The sequence below is a fragment of the Pan troglodytes genome, chromosome 3 (assembly GCF_028858775.2).
Source record: "Pan troglodytes isolate AG18354 chromosome 3, NHGRI_mPanTro3-v2.0_pri, whole genome shotgun sequence".
Classification (NCBI taxonomy): Eukaryota; Metazoa; Chordata; class Mammalia; order Primates; family Hominidae; genus Pan; species Pan troglodytes.
The window spans coordinates 76,327,248-76,347,534 of NC_072401.2; the positions used below are offsets into that span (position 1 = coordinate 76,327,248).

Sequence of the window (20,287 nt, forward strand, 5' to 3'; positions counted from 1 at the left end):
CACAATGAACAAACGATTCTGGCGTCTCTGAAGAATTGACCTGGCATGTGGACTGTGCCCAAGCCCTCGACCATCCCTCATTAACTACTGTCAACTCCACATCTGGTTGTGGCTTTGGAATTCGGAGTTGTCACTCCAGGGAGCAGCACTGGTATTTATCAGGCACTCCAGGCTATCAGCTCAGCTCTTCTTAAACTAAACAATGGAATCAGTTCTTTCAGTCCCTGGGAAGCCCTACAACTACATAAGGTTTGGACCCGCAGGGGTTGCTGTGAGAGGCTGTGCCTTCAGCAGCAGTTTGGGGGTGACATTCTGGACACCCATCTTAGTACCAGATGAGCGCACACTGGGAGGTACCTGAAACCACAAAGCTCCTCCAAAACTAGCTTCTGTTTCTACTAAACGTGGGGACAGAACATCCACAAAGGAAAAAGATGCAGTGTATGTCATGGTTATGAGCATTCACAACTCTTGACTTAAATTCTGTCTCTGTCACTTATAGGGTGAGTACCAGCACATCAGTTTGCCTTGGACTGACCAGTTTTTAAACCAAAAATCCCACATCTCAAGAATCCAGTCAGTCCTGGGCAATCTGAGATGGTTGGTCACCCTAGATGCAAACTGTGCAAACCTGCGCAAGTGAATCTTTGTATTAAGTTCCCGCATTTGCAAACTGGGGATAATAATCCTGCCCATCTCATGAGGTTGTTGTGAAGATTAAATGAATAAAGGGTAGAGTGCTCAGAACAGCCTGACGCCTGTTAAGGAGAGTGTGTGTGTGTGTGTGTGTGTGTGTGCGCGCGTGTGTGTGCGCGCACGCGTATGTATGTGTGTGTCAGAGTGTGTCAGATACCTTGACAGACACAGGGCTTAAATCAACAAGATCCCAGACAGAGCTACTCTTTCAGCTCTTTTGCTTTAATGTTTTGTCAGCTTGGATAAATTACTTAACCTCTTTGAGCCTCAATTTCCCCATCTATAAGATGGGCCTAATACAACCAGTGGGGGGAAGTTTTCATAAAATAAGTCCTGGTACCATGCCTTGTGATTAAAAAAAAAAAAAAAAAAACACTGAACAAAACTGAACAAATGATAGCTCAGGTGGTTACTGTTATGACTGCTGTTATTAACAGGAGAGAAAGGGTACCTCCCCACCCAGTGGGAGATGGGTAAGTTGGCCTCCTGTTTCCCACCTCAAATACTATGTGTTTAGACCATGAATATGAATATATCAGTGCCTGGACTAAGGTGCTTTCTCTAGAAAAGGATGAAATAAATCACCTGGAGGTGCCCGGACACTTAGACAAGATCCTTTTAGGCCTCTGCTTCTACGATGCTTGCTGCCTGTGTTTGGAGCTAATTATTTTTGGAGAGGAAGAGGGGCAGTGAGACAGCCAGCCTGAGGGCATGTGGGGACCACCACAACCACCTCCCCCATGCACTGACCTATGAGGCATGCAGCACTGATAAATGGCCCTGATGACAAAGCAGGACAGAGGCCTGGCAGTGTGATGCTCGCCACTCCTGCCTGTCAACTCCAGGCTGAAGATGCCAACCCCGTTATGACAGACTCACTTGCCAGCCTGTGCCATTTATATTCCTCATGGCAGTTACTCAGTAGCTGGCATTTATAGGTCTATAAAGAATATAAGGTTATGAAAAACCTGCTTCTAATTTTCCATGCTTTCCCCTACGTCCCATGTTGCAGTTGCCCCCCAAATAATCAGCTACCAGGGTGCATGGCCTATTAACAGTCCTGAGGTGCACACTTCAATTAAAGTTCTCTCTGCCTTCAGTTTAAATCCTAGCCCTTCCACTTACCAGCTGTGTGACTTTTGGAAAGTTCTTAATCTTTCTGTGCCTTAATTTCTAATTAGTAAAGTGGGAGTATAATAGGACCCTCCTCATAGGGATGATATGAGGATTGAATGGGTTAATAGGAAGCATGTAAAACAGTATGTGGTCTCTGGTGAGGGCACTGTAAGTGTTGGCTGTAATTATGTTACTATTAATTTGTGAGTTGAGATTTGAAGGATAAAAAGATGCAGCCACAGATTCTTACAGACACTAACTCTGTAAACCGATAGGAAAAACATCAGCATTAAAGGAGAGTCATTAACATTAAGTGGAAGAATGTCCACTTCTTCCCTGCCTCCCTCTCACCCTGAAATGGGAACTGTGCAGAGACTAGCCAGTGTGTCTCATGCCTGTTCAGCACTAGGTGATCCATGCCATAGGAACATGTCAGCATCTTTGATAAACCAAGTCAGTGTGCTTGCTTAGGTTGGGATTGGACCATTTGTCACCTGAGCAGACTCTACCTTGAAGGCACATCACGCCTCTCCTGGCTGCACCCTGACAAGCCAAGACAGATTCCAGGTGCCCATGATGGTGGCCTGCATTTTCACATCACTTTCCAGCTTGTTTTGAATTTTTCCTGTCTGGTGTTCATTAACAAGTGAAACAGTGGTGGTTGGAAGGACTAGGGACATTTTCCCAGCAGTTTGGAGGCAGAAGAAAGGGGCTAATGAGGGGAAGCCGTGTGTGGTTGGTGGTAAATGATGTCAGAAATCCACCTGTCCTCTGGGGCGAGGGCCATTCAGCCTCAAGTTCATACTCGGATCTACACTGAATACCAGATGGTGGACTTGCCCAGCTGATGACCTCTTTTACTTCTCAACTGATATTCAGTTCACCTCTGACTACGCAAAAATGCTCATAACTTTTTTCCATGTGCAGTTTCTGGTAGCTATGTGAGCAGCCATATAATTCAGTGCCAGGCAACATGGGTTTTAACTTAGAAGGGGAGAAAAAGTAATCCAAACAAGGAAGAATGTCTTTACCTAATGTCTTTAGGCGAAAGAGCTATTATTTAAGAAGATGCAGGTATGGTGAGTTGAGGTGACACGTAGAACATAATTACCCAAACTGAACTCAGAAAGTTCCTTACAGGAGGTCTGTGCTGAGGACCAGGATGCCTGAGGACTAGAGGAATTCTATGAATAGAAGTTGTATTATTGTTACTTGAGTGTCCTCCAAGTAGCATGATCAGGACTCAATTAGCAGGGATAGGACCTATTTGAGGGTGGGCTCAGGGAGTGCAAGTGGAACTGTTTTGGAAGGCGCTGACTGATGCATTTATTTTTATCTCACACAATAAAGATTTCTAGTGCTTTTCATTAAAGGAGTCACGAAATAATTAGTTATCATATATTTAAACTATATATCTGCTTTCTTTCAAAAAAAAAAAAAAGATCAAGGTGGCCCATAACTATTAAAACATATCTAGGCTAACACAATCAGAAGCATAAACAGACTCTAATGAAAGGAGCAAGAAAACAATTAGCTGCTTTTAGAATCTCTCAGGCTCCTTTAGCACACCCAACCACCCCCACCCTGCCAGACCCTGTCCGCCAGTGCTCTTTGCATAGTGCTGAGGATTTAGTGGCGAGCAAGAAAAGCAGGATGTTTACTCCCATGGAAGCTATCTATATTCTGTTGGGAGAAAAGAAACCAGCAATATAATTTCCAAAGAGTGTGACTGGCAGGCAGGGGCAGCAGTTCACTTTGGATTGATGGTCAGGGAGTCTCTGCAAGGAGCTGACTGCGAGCCCTCTGTTGTCAACTTCATTCCTTCTGAAACCTCCTCCCCTCTCCTGTCTTGGCATCAGACTTGGCAATGCCCACTTGTCTCTTACCCCCATGGGCATGGTTTAGGATTACTGAACCCCAGAAGTAGGTAGATGGACTGGCCATCAGGTATCCTGGGTTTATCCCCAGCACTGCCACCAACATGTTGCTCCTCTTGGATCTCACTTCAGATCTGTTCTTTCCCCATTGGTGTCACATAGGACAAAACCTGCCCAGAATCTACCATTCCTGGCACCTGCCATGCACCTGCATCCTTGGAGCTTTTGAATATACCACTCATACTTAGTCTGCTAGACCAATGTCACTCATTTTTCTAGACTCAGCTCAGATTTCATCTCTTCTAAGAAGCCTTCTCCAATTACCCCAAGCAGAATTAGTAGCCCCTTCCTCTGAACTCTCCTGACACTTAGCTCTTACCTCCCTCTCTCTCTCTCTGATAATGTGGCATGGAGGTTTTTCTGTTTTCATGAACCAAGTGCATACACTGTCGTTTTCTTTGCATCCACAGTGTCTAACATTATGCCTTGATGTTAGACAATAATTATGCTAGTTACTGATTACTGAGTTACTATATATTCCAGGTACTGTTTGGCATTTTGCGTGATTCTTTTTTTAAAAGAGATAGATAGGGTGTTGCTCTGTTGCCCAGGCTGGAGTGCAGTAGCCCAGTCATGGCCTACTGCAGGCTTGAACTTCTGGGCTCAAGCAGTCCTCCTGCCTCCGCCTCCTGAGTAGCTGACACTACAAGCATGCACCATCATGCTCAGCTAATTTTTTAAATTTTTTTGTAGAATATGGGTCCTGCTATGGGTCTCTAACTCCTGGCTTCAAGTGATCTTTCCACCCCAGCCTATCAAAGCTCTAGGATTATAAGCGTGAGCCACCACACTCGGCCTTTTGTGTGAATCTTTAAACCTCATGGTAAATAAACACTGTGCCCATTTTATGTATGAGAAACAAGGCTCAGAGGAATTAAGGAACTTGTCCAAAGTTGCAGAGCCAGTAGAGTTGCCTTCTTAGGAGACCCTTCCATAAGGCAGACCTGGGATTCACATCCAGATTCTTTAAAAGTGAAAGCATGTGCTTTTTCCTCCGTGCTGTGCCATCTTTCTTAGAAGACCCTCCCATGAGTGTTTATTGAAAAATGTATTTCAATATTATGATTTAAAACCCACTGTAGCAGCATAACCCATCAAAGAAAGGTTATGGTCATTACCCTTCGGTTTTATTACATGCATAATGCTTCTTAAACTCAAAGCAAATAAAATCATATCAAAATTACCAGGGAAATACATGAAAAAAAGATCAGTTTCTTAAGTCGGTCTTCTTGTCATTTTTTTTGGGTGGGGGGGTGGGGGCCTTAAATTGAAGTGCAGGGAAATGGAAAGGGAACTCATGAGCTTGCTAGGAGAAAGGAGAGACTAGCATTGGTATCACAATCGACCACAAGTAATTATGCATTATCAGGGTGGTGTGAGTCAATCCCACAATTCCCAATGCGGTAATTTCAATCAACGGAATACCAAAAGGGTGACAGTTGCTCAGATCAATTCAAGAAATGTTTACTGTATAGCTCTGTGGCCACAACTTGCCCGCAGCTAACCAGCTAGCCAAGGCAGAGCTGATGTGTCTTGACTGGCGGCCTTAAGTGATGTGGGACTCCATGAGCCAACACTTCTCTGGCACTAATGTGAGGAAGCCATCTCAGTCCTGGAGAGAGAGCTCCTACATATTCAAATTTGGTTCTACTGGTGTAATTGTGGAACTAGACTTTTCTCCCCCAACCAGTTAATTCCCATCTCTCTGTGAAATATCCTTGAGTCACAGTTTTCTGGTATAGAAAATATTGCTGCATTTGGATTTAGATTCATTAAATATGTTGTTTGGATGGGGTATTTAGGTTTTAAAATATTGTCCCTCAATTAAATATTTTTTAAAATTAAAATGTTTAGCCTAATTGGTCAGTTAAATGTTCTCTTGAGGTCAATAACCCAAAACTCATTAAACATATAGTTCCATGCCTTGTTCATGGTTCAGGTCCCTTAGCTTGAAAAGCCTGATTACAGAGATGGTATGGTGTTTACACTGAGATGCTATAGTCCAAGGGGGGTACTTTCCCTGGGCAGAAACACAGATGGCCTGAGTCATCTGATTAGTGTAGATAGCCAATTTAGATAATTCACCCCTGATACGGTTTGACTGTGTCCTCACCCAAATCTTGTGTTGAATTGTAGCTCCCCTAATTCCCACATGTTGTGGGAGGGACCCAGGTGGAGATCCATGAATCATGGGGGCAGTTCCCCCATACTGTTCTCATGGTAGTGAATAAGTCTCACAAGATCTGATGGTTTTATAAAGGGGAGTTCCCCCACACAAGCCCTCTTGCCTGCCGCCATATGAGACGTCACTTTGCTCCTCCTCGTCTTCTGCCATGATTGTGAGGCCTCCCCAGCCAGGTGGGACTGTGTGTCCATGAAACCTCTTTTTCTTTATAAATTACCCAGTCTTGGGTATGTCTTTATTGGCAGTGTAAAAATGGACTAATACAACCCCATGCTCTTTCATTAGCAAAAGTCGTTCTTTCATTTAAAAGTCATACACTGAGCACCTTCTATATGCCAGTCATTGTCTTTGGCACTGGAGATAAAACAATTAACAAAGCAGAACCTTAATCCCTGCCCTTTGGAACTTGCATTCCATAGAGAGAAAATAAGCAGGGGTAGGATGTGCCAGAAAAGAAGCCGCTGTTTAAATCAGTTGGTCAGAGAAGAGGGATTTTAATCAGAGGCCTGAAGGAGATGCAGGAACAAACTGGATGGGAATCTGGGGAAGGCATATCTGAGGCAGCAGGGGCAGCAGCAAAGTGCAGAGGCCCTGAAGAAGTAGGAACATGGTGGGCAAGTTTGAGGACTAGCAGGAGGGCTGTATGAGCAAGGGATGGAGAGGAAGTCAGAAGTCACAACAGACAGAAAATATAGGGCCGTATAGATCGTTGTAAGGACCTTATGCTTTAGTAAAGTGGAGAGCCATTATGAAAAGATCACTGTGGCTGTTCTGTTGAGAATAGATGGGCAGGCAACACAAGTATGGAAGCAAGACTCCTCTTGGGAGACTGTTGGGATAATCCAGGCACTGATGATGGTGGCTTGGACCAGTATGGTGGCAGTAGCCATGATGAAAAGTAGTTGGATTCTGAATATTTCATGCTGGATTGTATTTGGGGTATCCAGAGAAAGAAAGAAATCAAGGATGAATCTGAGATTTTTGGCCTGAATGACAGATAAGGAGCTATTTAGTAACACAGGAACATGTGGGAAGAGCTGGTTTGGCAGGGAGGATGAAAGTGTTAAGTTTGAGCTGCCCATTAGACTTCTAAGCGATGACATGGAATGGTCAGTTTGATATGAGTCTAGGGATCAGGGAAGCCATATAAGGGGAGAAAGCATGGAACCCACAGCCTGGCTTCAGAGTCTAGCTCCACCTCTAAACTCGGACAAGGCCTTTCTCCCTTCTAGTGTCCATATCTTCATCTGTGAAGTGAGGTGGTATAACTAACAGGACAAGTGGGAGGCTTAAATGAGACCACATCCGTAAAGTATAATACATTAAAAAAGATCAATAGATATGAGCTGTCTTCTGCCAGACTGCCTTCTTGGCTGCCATAGATTTGTAGGCAAGAGACCGTGATCGATAATATGGATCAGGGAAGGCCTGGAAGCGATGGGAACATTTCCCTGGGCGGTTTTTGAGTTAAAAAAAAAAAAAAATTGTTGGTATGGTTAAGATGCAGTGGGGTAGAGGCTGGAGGGCTAGACCAGGGGCAGAGGGATAGGCCAGGGTTGGTTGCAAAGCCATGGAGATGTGGTGTCAGGAGGACCAGCTCCAGGGTTTGGCCATGGAGATGGAGTTGGGGGCTGAGCACACATTACTGAGGCCCATACTCACCCGAGTGCTCAGGGAGAGCCCATTTCAGTCTCCCAGTGACCATCTCCTTCCTGACAGCACAGTCTCCCAGCCTGGCCCCAGGAACCCCACCTCAAGCAAAGTTTCAGAATCACTCATCCCATTCAGTAGAGCAGCTAATGCCTAAAACCCAGCTGCTGGCAAGGAGACTTACTTCCCTACAGAGTCCCCTAATCTTGATTCTCGCTGCCTGAAAGAAAGAATACATAAATTAGGACTGAGTGTCTCCCTTTCTCATTAAATAATAGCTATGGGCCAGCCATTAGTGCTCTCATGGGTGAAAGAAATACAGTTGAAAAATTAGTCTCATTTTTGGGCTTGGATCAGAAATGGGGCCAGGGCAAATAATTATAGGAAAGCCATCTTTAGGGGTCATCTCCCCTCTGCATGCACACACACACACACACACACGCACAAACACTGGGTAGGGAGGAAGACTGGAGAAAGAGGAAAGGGTAGTGTTGCATTCTAGAGGACTGAGAAAGAAAAATGGGTCTGATCTACTTGTGTTGGCAGTTTTTTTAATTACCAGAGATTAGAATGTGCCATCTCTGGAGCTAGAGCTGGCTTGCAGATGTGTTTTGTTTGGACCACACAGTGTTTTTAAGATTTTCGAATCTTAAAATCTTGCTACCATCTAAAAAATCAAGAGATTTTACATTGAAAACTAGATTTTTGCTTCCAAATTTCTCCAGCGACACTGGGCCAGCCTTTTTAACAGGGAAGGGTGGAGCAGCCACTGTGTCCTTAAGTCGAGCAGCACTGCTCACCATGGTCCCCAATGGCCTTCCTTCCCTCATTCTCTCACCTGACGAGCATATGAATTTGCAAGCTCTTGTTTGAAGTCAGATCAGACTGGACAGTTAATGAACCCAAAGTGAGAGTTGACTCAATGTTTGCTAATGCAACAGTGAACCAAGAGAAAGAATTTACAGAAAGTTGGCGAGATCAAAGGGAGGTCGTATGGCTGGATGATGTTGGTGAGTATTGAGGTTCACTTTGTGAACAACTCTTATTCTATTATAAGTGGGTAAGTTCAGCATCAGAAAGGAGCTCTTCACGGGAACCCAGATCACGCTGCCCTGTTGGGTGACCTTTGCAGAGGATGCCCTATCAGAACGTCTGTGAATCACATCTGAGTTCCCTCCTGTGTCTCGTCTCCAACTCTCATTAGCAGTGAACTCAGAAGTTTTGCAGGAAGGAGATTCATTTTCTTTTCTTATCCCCCCTCCAACCCCAAAAGAGACAAAAATTCTGGCATTGAGTATTAACATTCTTATATTAAGACAGATTTACCTCTACTCACTTTGATAAAAGAGCTCAGGATCTCCCAAGAAAGCTGATTTTTCAGAATTGCTCATTTGAACGGACAGACAGCACCTCCAAAGCTTGTGGTTTGGTTGAAAAGGGGTTTTCTGTGTTCCCTGTATTCATCCTTCAAGTTCATGGCCATCACCCATCACCACCTGAGAGTACTTAGTGCTCAGAGTAACTGAAAGGAAGCATAAATCCTCCTTGCTTTGAACACAACCCAGGGTTCACCGTATGTTCTTGTCCTGGCCAATGCTAATCAGCTCTTCCCCGCTTCTTCCATCTTTAATGCTTGTAAATCAAGCTGCCCCAGTATTAGTCACCACAAAAGAGATAATTAGTAAGTACAAGCTGCTACCTTCATAGATCACTCTGTCTCTGGCTCAAGCTAAGCCAAGAGACTGGAGAAAGCTAACATTACACAGTATGAGTTGCATTAGCAGAACCTTTATTACACAAAGCACATGAGTCTGAATACTTAAATCAAGAATCTGCACCCTCCCCAGCTGTTGTAAGAACAGCTGTGATATGAGACCAAAGGAAAGGCTACTTACCTACCTTATGAGGTTTTCCTTTCCTGGACTCAAAAACTTATCTTTAGAACCCCAAGAATTTGAAAGTGCAATGGTTTCTTAATGGCATAATCTTGGGATTCAGATATTTTTAAAATACTGTAACCCCCATTGATGGGGCAGCAGAGAAAGGTGCCACTTTCTTTTACTAGGACATGCTGTGTCCTCCCAACAAAGCCATGGCTTGTACCTTTGCCAGCCATTTGTCCAGCTGGAAAATAACATTACTATTCTGGCAGGGCACATGGTCAAGAGCATTGCTGCCTCCTCAGAAAAGACCATTTCCAGACCAGCTAGGAACTTCCTTTCCATGCACTGCTAATCAGATACTACCAGCTGCCTGGAAGTGTTTCATTCAAGTATTTGTTACTTTGGAGCCGCTCAAATGCAAGTTGGCTTTTATTTTTTCCATCATACAGTGTTTCACCAATTTTTGAGTTTCCCAGATCAACCTCTTCACTATTTTTAAACAGAATGATTCCAAGCCAACGCAGCTAATCGGTACAGTAAAACCTCACGAATTCAAGCCAGGAATTTGAACTCTTCCAGCTGAGGACAAGCACTAGCAGTGTAAGTTGGAGGCCTGTTTTCTCATCTAGAAGATGAGGACATAAGGTTGTATAACCAAACTCCTTTTCTACTAATATTAAAACCACATTTCATCTAATCTAAGATGCCACTGACCATGAGAGATATGTTCATATAACAGCAAAGAAGATGACATTTTAAAATGTGCCATCAGTTAAATAATCCCCAAACACCAAAGATATCCCCATGATGCATAGATTGGTGAACTAGACTCTTGTGGCTTTGAAATCCATTCAGATGAATTTGGCAGCTTCTCCTGCCCTTGGTTGTGTTGCTTGGCATGAAATAGGCAATCCTTTTTGAATGTTCTCAATAACAAAATGTAACACCACTTTTAATTCCCTTGGGTGCATCTTTCTAAGCAGATAAAACATTTGCTTGTCCCTTTGCAAGAAAACACAGAATTGTGATTCTGCTTCTAACAATGAATATGTACTTCATCAATATCCAATTGTTCTGTTTTTGAGGCTTTCTATAACTTTTCATTTTAGTACTGAATCATTACATTCAAATGGCAATTAAACTCAATGGTGTAATACCAAGTATGTAGGCAACTCAATGGAAGTGATAAGGGGTACTCGTGCAACTGGGTTTGCAGTGCTGGGATGGTGGCATCTGCATCATGACTGCCACCTGGCAACAGAAACTTCACAACCCCATCAATCACACATGCATCCTGATTTTAGACATGTTAAAGCATGAAAAGAGCATCTTAGGATGGACAAAATATGGAAATAGCTACAATCTCATGAGAACTGCTTGTAGTCATGTAGATACCATGACGACTTTAATGAATTTGCATTCTAGTACTTTTGGCAAAAAGTACTAAACCCCTGATAAGACTTAATGTCGATCAAACCTCACAGCAATCCAGAAAGTATATGCAAATTTGGAAGTTTAGCCAGGTAAATATAATTTCCCTAGATTACCCAGCTATGTAAATTTCAGAGCAAGGATTTAGATCTAGACAATAGGACCTTCCATCTTGCCATTTCTATGATTCTATGGGCAGTAAAAATCATGTGTGCATATCACGGTAGACTGACCTTTGATTTCATCTACTTTCAAAAACATGAAGCATCCCTGAAGTAGGATCTCAAAGGGCTATTTAAAATAGCTCAATCATATAGGGTTTTGAGTAATGAATTGATAAGAATTTATAATTAACACATCCATTATATGCAAATGGACACTTCTTAAAGGGGCTCGTGATATGATTTCTGCCTTCACAACTGTGGAAACTGGAGTGGTTACCTGTAGCTACCCTCCCCACAGTGCAGTGAGATAGTTAAATCACCATTTCCTGACCAAAACCTAGCCTGTGCGCTGCAATGACTTGCCGAATGGCAGTGTTCATGTTCATGGCAAAATATGGACCTAGATCAGCTCCAACCTTGGTCTTCTGAGCCTCAAGAATGTTCTTTTTCAACTTCTTTCTATTGCACCAATAACTTGCTTTTCTCACAAAGTTTGGTTTTTGTGGAGTTTTTTGGATTTTTTTTTTTATAGCATGGATAGTGAATGGGTAGAGACAAATATGTTTTTGCTAAAAACCACAAAAGCTGTTTTACTCTCTTAATGGTAGACAACATGGCAATGAATGACACTTCTCAGATCATGGGAGCCCCCAACACCAGGGAGGCCCTCCCAGACCAGCTCAGAGAAAGAGAATGGAAGCCACCAAGCTGCCACTAGAGGATAGCAATGCTGAACTCACTCCTGTGGCTTTGTGGTGAGGGTGATTCTGTTTGCATGAACAGTTAAATATGGAATCTGGGAGGAGCTTTATATTTACGTTCAGTGCTGTGGGAACAAAATCCAAAAGAAGAGTGAGAGTGTGACTAAGGGCTTTCATGGTCAAAATAAACACCAGCAAGCAGGAATTGCCAAATAGTTGAACATTGCCAGCCTCAAACCCTAGTCATGTAGACACCATGGCGACCTGAATACATTTGCATTCCAGCAGCCAATGTAGAGATTGCTTTAAGAGAATGCAGTAGGCGTCTGTAAAAAATCTCAAATTATTAATTCACTTGGTTGGCAAATGTATATTGAGTACCGACGTGTGAAAAGGGAAGAGAGGATATAGCGGCAGGCAAATCAAATTCCAAGTTCAACAAGCCTATTATACATTCTTCAATTGTATTTGAAGAGGGCTGACTGAGGAATGGCAGCAGAGCCAAAGGTCTTCTTCACCTCCCCGCTGGTTCTGTTTCAGCTGTAAAGGTGCCTCCCACTACGGCCTGACCAAAGACAGGAAGAGGCGCTCACAAGATGGCTGTCCAGACGGCTGTGCGAGCCTCACAGCCACGGCTCCCTCCCTAGAGGTTTCTGCAGCTGCCACCATCTCCTTAATGACAGACGAGCCTGGCCTAGACAACCCTGCCTACGTGTCCTCGGCGGAGGACGGGCAGCCAGCAATCAGCCCAGTGGACTCTGGCCGGAGCAACCGAACTAGGGGTGAGTCAAATGGGTGGTTGTCCGGGAATGGGCTCCTTGGCTTGCGATTGCCCTCTGTGGAATACTTACTGTGGAAAGTTCTAGAAATGTTTTTTAAGGGGAAATCGTTCTGGTAGTTTTGGCAGGAACCCAATGTCCAATTCGCCAAAGTGAAATGAAACCGCAAGTACCTCCAATCATTAAAACTGTGTGTAATCTGACTTGGTGAAAGGGGCTGAAACTAGACCTAATGATTCATCACTCCTGCAGTGTCAGTAATTTTTCAGCCATGCTGCTCAAGAAAAGTGGTATTGTATTCAGTTCAGCCCAGAAACAAAAAAGAAAAGCAGGATTTTAAGCACGTTGTACATATTTCACTGTAGAAAACTTAAAAAATACAGGTAAGCAAATTCTACAATCCTACCACCCAGAGGTAGTCACTGTTAATGTCTTATTGTGTATATCTTATCAGATATGTACATAAATGATTATTTCTATTAAATCATAACTACTGTTCCTCCTGTCGCTATTCCTCAGCACGGCCCTTTGAGAGATCCACTATTAGAAGCAGATCATTTAAAAAAATAAATCGAGCTTTGAGTGTTCTTCGAAGGACAAAGAGCGGGAGTGCAGTTGCCAACCATGCTGACCAGGGCAGGGAAAATTCTGAAAACACCACTGCCCCTGAAGGTAAATGAACTCCCCATAAGGCTGGATGGACATGGGCTGGGCTTCCAGGGGGACTTCAGGGATGACGCAATCTGATCACCTTCCACCTTCTGTGACCCCTCTCTTCCCAAGGGTATACAATATTTTTTACTTTGATTAGCCTACTTCTCACGTATGTAGCTAAAGGCAGAAAGTATTATCATCTTTTTACATAGATTGAAGAAAAAAGTGTTGAAACCCTCACCTTCAGGTGCTAGTACCATTATGCATATGAGGAAGAATAATTATAATTAATGAGTGAAAAACATTTAAAACAATCACTGGCACATATAATAAATGCAATATATATATTCGCTCTCCTTACTCTTTCAACTACATTTGAGGTGTGGTGCTGAGTGTTTTACATGCATTTCCTCATTTAAGCCTCACAACAACCCTATGAGGTAGCTACTATTATTCCTCTTTTTTTTTTTTTTTTTTTTTTTTTTTTTTAGACAGAGTTTTGCTTGTCGCCCAGGCTGGAGTGCAACGGCGGCGTGATCTCGGCTCACTGCAACCTCTGCCTCCTGGGTTCAAGCGATTCTCCTGTCTCAGCCTCCCAAGTAGGTGGGATTACAGGCACCCACAACCACAACCAGCTATTTTTTATATTTTTTAGTAGAGACGGGGTTTCTCCATGTTGGTCATGCTAGTCTCGAACTCCTGAACTCAGGTGATCCACCCACCTCGGCCTCTCAAAGTGCTGGGATTACAGGCATGAGCCACCGCACCCGGCGCCACTCCTATTCCTGTTTTACAGATGAGGAAACTGTGGCACAGAGAGGTTGCTTAGGTTGCTCAAATTACCTTGCTAAACCTTGAATCCAGGTAACATGGCTGTAGAATTCATGCAAAGGAAGCTATTGAGTCTTAGATCCCATATGTTTTCCCCAATATAAGTGGAGCTGAGGAAATACTGTCCTACTGTCTTTGCATTTTATGTTAGAACTTTAGAGTAGTAGTAACAGCTTTTTTAAAAAATTGAGCTCTTTCTGCATGCACATAGTGTTTTAAGTCATTTAGATGTGACAATAATGTTAAGGGGAGGGGACTATCATTCCCATTTTACAGATGAGAAAACGGAGACCTAGAGGGATTAGGTAACTAGCCCAGTCACCCAGCTAAAAAATGGCAGAACCAAGATTTTAAATCAGGTCCTCTGGTTCCAGAGCCTACTCTCTTAGCTCCTGGGTTATACTGCCCTCTACTCTTGGGAGTTGGGAGGCAGAAACCAAACCACTGTATGTATTATGCCCTCAAAATTCATGAGCAGCCTTATCAGACCTTTTCTTGTATACTTATTCATGATTGCCTCTCACCCTGCACGTACATGCTGCATGCTCTAACAGCTCTCATCTTATTACAGTCCTATAAATGCTGTATATCTTTCTTTCACCTCCCTTCCATTATCCAGCCTGCACTCCCACTCTCCTTTCAGCTGGCATTCACGTTCCTTCTTCCAGGTTTAGTGTAAGACTTTGCCTCCTCCTGGAAACCTCACTCCCTCAACCCCCTTTTTAGGTGTTTTTGAAGCACCCGTATCAGCGATGATCATGTTTCATGTAACTGTACCTCAAAGTGCAGGGATTATTTTTCTGAATCTTTGTTCTTAAGGCCTAGCACAGTGTCTGGCACATAAGTGTCCACTAAATGTCTGTGCAATGGCTAAATGAAAAGATTAGAACTTCCTTTCCACCAGTCTCTTCCTCTTATTAAAGACTCTTCAATTCCACTCCATGTAAAGTTCTCTACTACTTGGGCCAGATGTGGTGGCTTACTCCTGTAATCCCAGCACTTTGGGAGGCTGAGGCAGCCATATCACCTGAGGGTGGGAGTTTGAGACCAGCTTGGCCAACACAGTGAAACCCCATCTCTACTAAAAATACAAAAATTAGCCAGGGCATGGTGGCGGGCACCTGTAATCCCAGCTACTTGGGAGGCTGAGGCGGGAGAATTGCTTGAACCTGGGAGGCAGAGGCTGCAGTGAGCTGAGATTGTGTCACTGCACTCCAGCCTGGGTGACTCCATCTCAAAAAAAAAAAAAAGTTATCTTGAAAAAGATTTATTTGCATATTTATTACAAAAACATTTATAAAACAGATTATTATATGTAAGGCACCGGCCTAGGTGCTGTCATTTTATATAAAGAATATAAAATGTAGTTCTTGGCATCAAGGGGTTTATTCAAGACTAAAATATAATAAAATAAAAGCATACCTCGTTTTTATTTTTACAAATTGAAAGCTTGTGGTCACCCTGTAGCCAACAAGTCTGTTTGCTCCATTTTTCCAAAAGCGTGTGCTCACTTCATGTCTCTGTGTCACATTTTGGTAATTCTTGCAGCATCTCAAACTTTTTCATTATTATATCTGTTATGGTGACATGTGATCAGTTATCTTTGGCGTTACTATTGTAATTGTTTTAGCGTGCCACGAGCCATGCCCTTATAGGTCAGTAAATTTAATAATTGTGTGTTCTGACTGCTTCACTGGCCGTTTCCCCACGTCTCTCTTCTTGGGCCTCCGTATTCCCTGATACATAACAGTATTGAAATTAAGCCAATTAGTAACCCTACAATAGCATTTGAGTATTCAAGTGAAAGGAAGAGCCACATGTCTCTCACTTTAAATCAAAAACTAGAAATGAACCTTAGTAAGGAAGGCATATTGAAAGCTAAGGTAGGCTGAAAGCTAGGCCTCTCGTGCCAAACAGCCAAGTTATTAATGCAAAGGAAAAGTTCTTGAAGGGAATTAAAAGTGCTACTTCCAGTGAACACATGATTTACAAAGCGAAACAGCCTTATTGCTGATATGGAGAAAGTTTGAGTAACCTGGATAGAAGAACAAAACAGCCACAACATTCCCTTAAACCAAAGCCTAATCCAGAGGAAGGTCCTAACTTTCTTTGATTCTGTGAAGGCTGAGAGAGGTGAAGAAGCTAAAGGAGAAAAGTTGGAAGCTAGCAGAGATTGGTTCATGAGGTTTAAGGAAAGAAGCCATCTCCATAACATAAAAGTGCAAGGCAAAGCAGCAAATGCAGATTGTAGCGAAGCAGCAAATGCTGATTGTAGAAGCTGCAGCAGGTTTTCCAGAAGATCTTGCTAAAATCATTGAAGGTGGCTCCACTAAGCAGATTTTCTTTTTTTTTGAGACGGAGTCTCGCTCGCTCTGTAGCCCAGGTTGGAGTGCAGTAGCATGATGTCAGCTCACTGCAACCTCTGCCTCCTGGGTTCAAGTGATTCTCTTGTCTCAGCCTCCCAAGTAGCTGGGATTACAGGCGTGCACCACCACGCCCGGCTAATTTTTTGTATTTTTAGTAGAGACAGGGTTTCGCCATGTTGGCCAGGCTGATCTTGAACTCCTGACCGCAGGTCATCCGCCTGCCTCGGCCTCCCAAAGTGCTAGGATTACAGGTGTGAGCCACCGCACTCAGCCAACAGATTTTCAATGTAGATGATACAGCCTTATATTGGGAGAAGATGCTATCTAGGACTTTCTTAACTAGAGAGAAGTCAATGCCTGGCTTCAAAGCTTCAAAGGACAGGCTGGCTCTCTTGTTCGGGGCTAATACAGCTGGTGATTTTAAGGTGGGGTCCAGTGCTCATTTATCATTTCAAAAATCCTAGGACCCTTAAGAATTATGCTAAATCTACTCTGCCTGTGCTTTCTCCATGAAACAACAAAGCCTGGATGGCAGCACATCTTTTTACAGCATAGTTTACTCAATATTTTAAGCCCACTGTTGAGGCCTCTTACTCAGAAAGAAAAGTTCCTTTCAAAATATTGCTACTCATTGATAATGCATCCTAGTTACCCAAGTACTTCGATGGAGACGCAAGAGTAATGATGTTTTCATGCCTGATAACACAATATCCATTCTGCAGCCCGTGGATCAAAGAGTAATTTCTACTTTTAAGTCTCATTATTTAAGAAATAAATTTTGAAAGGCTATAGTTGCCATACATAGTGATTCCTCTGATGGATCTGGGCAAGGAAAATTGAAAACCTTCTGGAAAGGATTCACCCTTCTACATGCCATTAAGAACATTAGTGATTCATGGGAAGAGGTAAAAATATCAACATTAACAGGAGTTTGGAGGAAGTTGATTCTAATTCTCAAGGATGACTTTGAGGGGTTCAAGACTTCAGTGGAGAAAAGTAACTATAGATGTGGTGGAAATAGCAAGAGAACTAGAATTAGAAGTGGAGCTTAAAGATATGACCAAATTCCGGGAGGCTGAGGCAGGAGAATGATGTGAACCTGGGAGGCGGAGCGCAGTGAGCCGAGATCGCACCACTGCACTCCAGCCTGGGCGACAGAGCAAGATTCCGTCTCAAAAAAAAAAAAAAAAAAAGATATGACCAAATTGTTGCAATCTCATAATAAAACTTGAATGAATGTAGAGGCGCTTCTTACGGATGAGCAAATAAAGTGGTTTCTTGAGATGGAAACTACTTCTGCTGAAGATGCTGTGAACATTGTTGAAACGACAACAAAGGATTGAGAATATTACATAAACATAGTTGATAAAACAGCAAGGTTAGTAGAGGATTGACTCTAATTTTGAAAGAAGTTCTACTGAAGTTTAAATGCTATCAAACAGCATTGCATTCTACAGAGAATCTGCATAAAAATCTTTCACGAGAGTCAGTTGATGTGGCAAACTTCATTGTTGTCTTATTTTAAGAAATTGCCAAGCCACTCCCAACCTTCAGCAACCACCACTGTGATCAGTCAGCAGCCATCAACATCAAGGCAAGACTCTCTACCAGCAAAAAGATTACAACTAGCTGAAGGCTCAGATGATCGTTAAACAGCATGTTTTAGCAATAAAGTATTTTTAAATTGAGATATGTACATTTTTAAAAACATGCTATTGTACACTTGATAGACTAGAGTACAGTGTAAACATAACTCTTATAACCACAGAGAAACCAAAAGAGTCACTTTCTTATAGCAGTCTGGAACCAAACCCACAATATCTCAGAGGTATGCCTGTACTATGAAGAATGAAGTATAAATTAATGACCATAGCAGCCATAGGGGACAGTGTAATCCATGTGACTTGGATGGATGTTGGGATGCTGACTGTGTGTTGGAAAATGCATTCAAGTAGCTTAGCTCAATGCCAGCATATAGTAAACTCTCAGTTAATAATTATTATTATATCCTTTAGTCCTTGAGTGAGGACATAATATTGAACAAATTATTTTCTTTCCAGACCAATACAGAAGATGAGGTGAAGGTGAGATCATAGTGTGTCCTGATTATTATTTAGGAGTCTGTACTTGATTTGGGGGTAGTGAACACACCTGGGAGCTCTTGTGTAGAGTTGTTGCAGGATTGGAGCCATGTTTCCAGAAGACAGAGATAGCAGCCATGTTCAATGAGTAGGCAGGCTGGAGTGGGAGAGATTGGATTTCCTCAGACACACTAGGAAGCTGTAATTCCAGAATGGAGTGAGGTGTTAAGACTCAGCTAGCCTGGTATCAATGTCGTCACAGCATTTGTGAGGCAACAATGCTTTCAAAATGGCCAGAGGGCCTCACTGCTTCAGCAACTTACAGTTAGCTTCCTGGCATGGTTTATCCATCCTTTTAATGTCAGTAAAGGGACTGGCGCCACTGTTTATCAACTGTGTGACCCTGGCTGGGTTGCTTAATGCTCTAAGCTTCAGCATTTCTTCATCTGAAAAGACAGAGATGGGTCTGGGCATGGTGGCTTACACCGGTAATCCTAGCACTTGGAGGCCAAACTGAGAGGATCTCTTGAGCCCAGGAGTTTGAGACCAGCCTGGGGAACATGGTGAGACTTTGTCTCTACAAAAAATGAAATTAGTGGGACATGGTGGCACACACCTGTACTCCCAGCTTCTTGGGCTGAGATGGGAGGATTGCCTGAGCCCATGAGGTCAAGGCTGCTTTGAGCCAAGATTGTACCACTATACTCCAGCCTGGGTGACAGAGTGAGATCCTGTCTCCAAAAAAAAAAGATTATTGTCATCTATTTCATAGGGTTATTGTGAAGACTAAACAAAAAAATGCATTCAAATACTTTAACTCAATGTCAGCATATAACAAACTCTCAGCTAATAAGATTATATCCTTTAGTCCTTGAGTAAGGACATAATATTGAGCAAATTTTTTACTTTCCAGACCAACACAAGTTTGGCAGTTTAAAAATTCCTTTATCTCTTTAAGGTCACTAGGATCTCATTGGTGTTGCTCTAACATCATTTACAAGTGTGAATGGTATGTCCTTTCAAGCTATCAAATCAAACATTCTCTAGCGGTTTAGGTTTGGTAGTGTGGTTTTTGTAAATCTGTTGGAAAAGATGGTAACAAGGGAAGGGGAATGAGGGAGGGAAAATTGGCTTTTGTGATTATTTCCAAATCTTTCTTTGCTCAGAATGAATTTTTTTCCATTCCCTTGTTATACCAGACATGTTCTAGCAATTGCCTGTGGTATAGCCTACTTAATATAACCAAAGTAGTTTAAACATTAATTGAACTCAATCACCCGAGTACTGTTAGTACCAGGAGCTGACTGCTGAAGCCAGTTACCCCTGCCTTAGGCAGTCACTTCAGTTCAATCAGTATAGAGATTAAGGACCCACATTTACAACATCTTGGGTTTCCTCTGCCCACTCAGTTACTTTGCCCTAACATACTTAGAAATAATTTTAATTCTTTATTGTTCTTAGAGAGTTGAGTACTTATTAATTCATTAGGGAAAATGGACTAAGGTCACGGGTTTTGAAAATGCTCACAAGGAACTAGAAGCAGACCTGCCATGTGAGATCTTTCCAGATGCCATAACGAAAGGAGACTCTTAAGGTGAGGCAGCTGTCAGCACCTACAGAAGACAGAAGCATCTCAGCCCTTTACATTCAAACTTGAGCCTCTAGCTGCTTGGAGGAGCCCCTTTTTCCACCAAGCTAGGTGTGGCTTGTTCCCATCACTTGTTGGTGTCCCCTCTGAACACTTCTATTCAAACTGAAGTGAAAAAAAAAACAATGCCAGTCAGTGCTGCTGGCTCATAGGTCCATAGAGCAA

At 42.8% G+C, this 20,287-nt stretch overlaps 1 protein-coding gene and 1 long non-coding RNA gene across 5 annotated transcripts in view; one reads left to right on the plus strand and one right to left on the minus strand.

Moving 5' to 3' along the window:
• Positions 1-20,287, plus strand: part of LNX1 (ligand of numb-protein X 1) — a 165,159-nt gene that overhangs the window by 90,852 nt on the left and 54,020 nt on the right. For both annotated transcript variants that reach the window (XM_009447887.4, XM_001147830.8), the window contains 2 exons: positions 12,304-12,545; positions 13,062-13,214. In XM_009447887.4, coding sequence (XP_009446162.1) covers positions 12,304-12,545; positions 13,062-13,214 — 395 coding nt within the window. The remainder of the gene's footprint in view (positions 1-12,303; positions 12,546-13,061; positions 13,215-20,287) is intronic.
• LOC104006111 (uncharacterized) overlaps positions 1-20,287 on the minus strand; it is a 53,323-nt gene that overhangs the window by 29,132 nt on the left and 3,904 nt on the right. The window contains exons 2-4 of one of the 3 annotated variants that reach the window (XR_001716983.4): positions 20,020-20,087; positions 18,798-18,920; positions 18,545-18,673 (exon numbers count right to left, since the gene is read on the minus strand). This is a non-coding gene — a long non-coding RNA (uncharacterized LOC104006111). The remainder of the gene's footprint in view (positions 1-18,544; positions 18,674-18,797; positions 18,921-20,019; positions 20,088-20,287) is intronic. The other 2 variants (XR_010156615.1, XR_679683.5) reach the window with 2 other exon arrangements.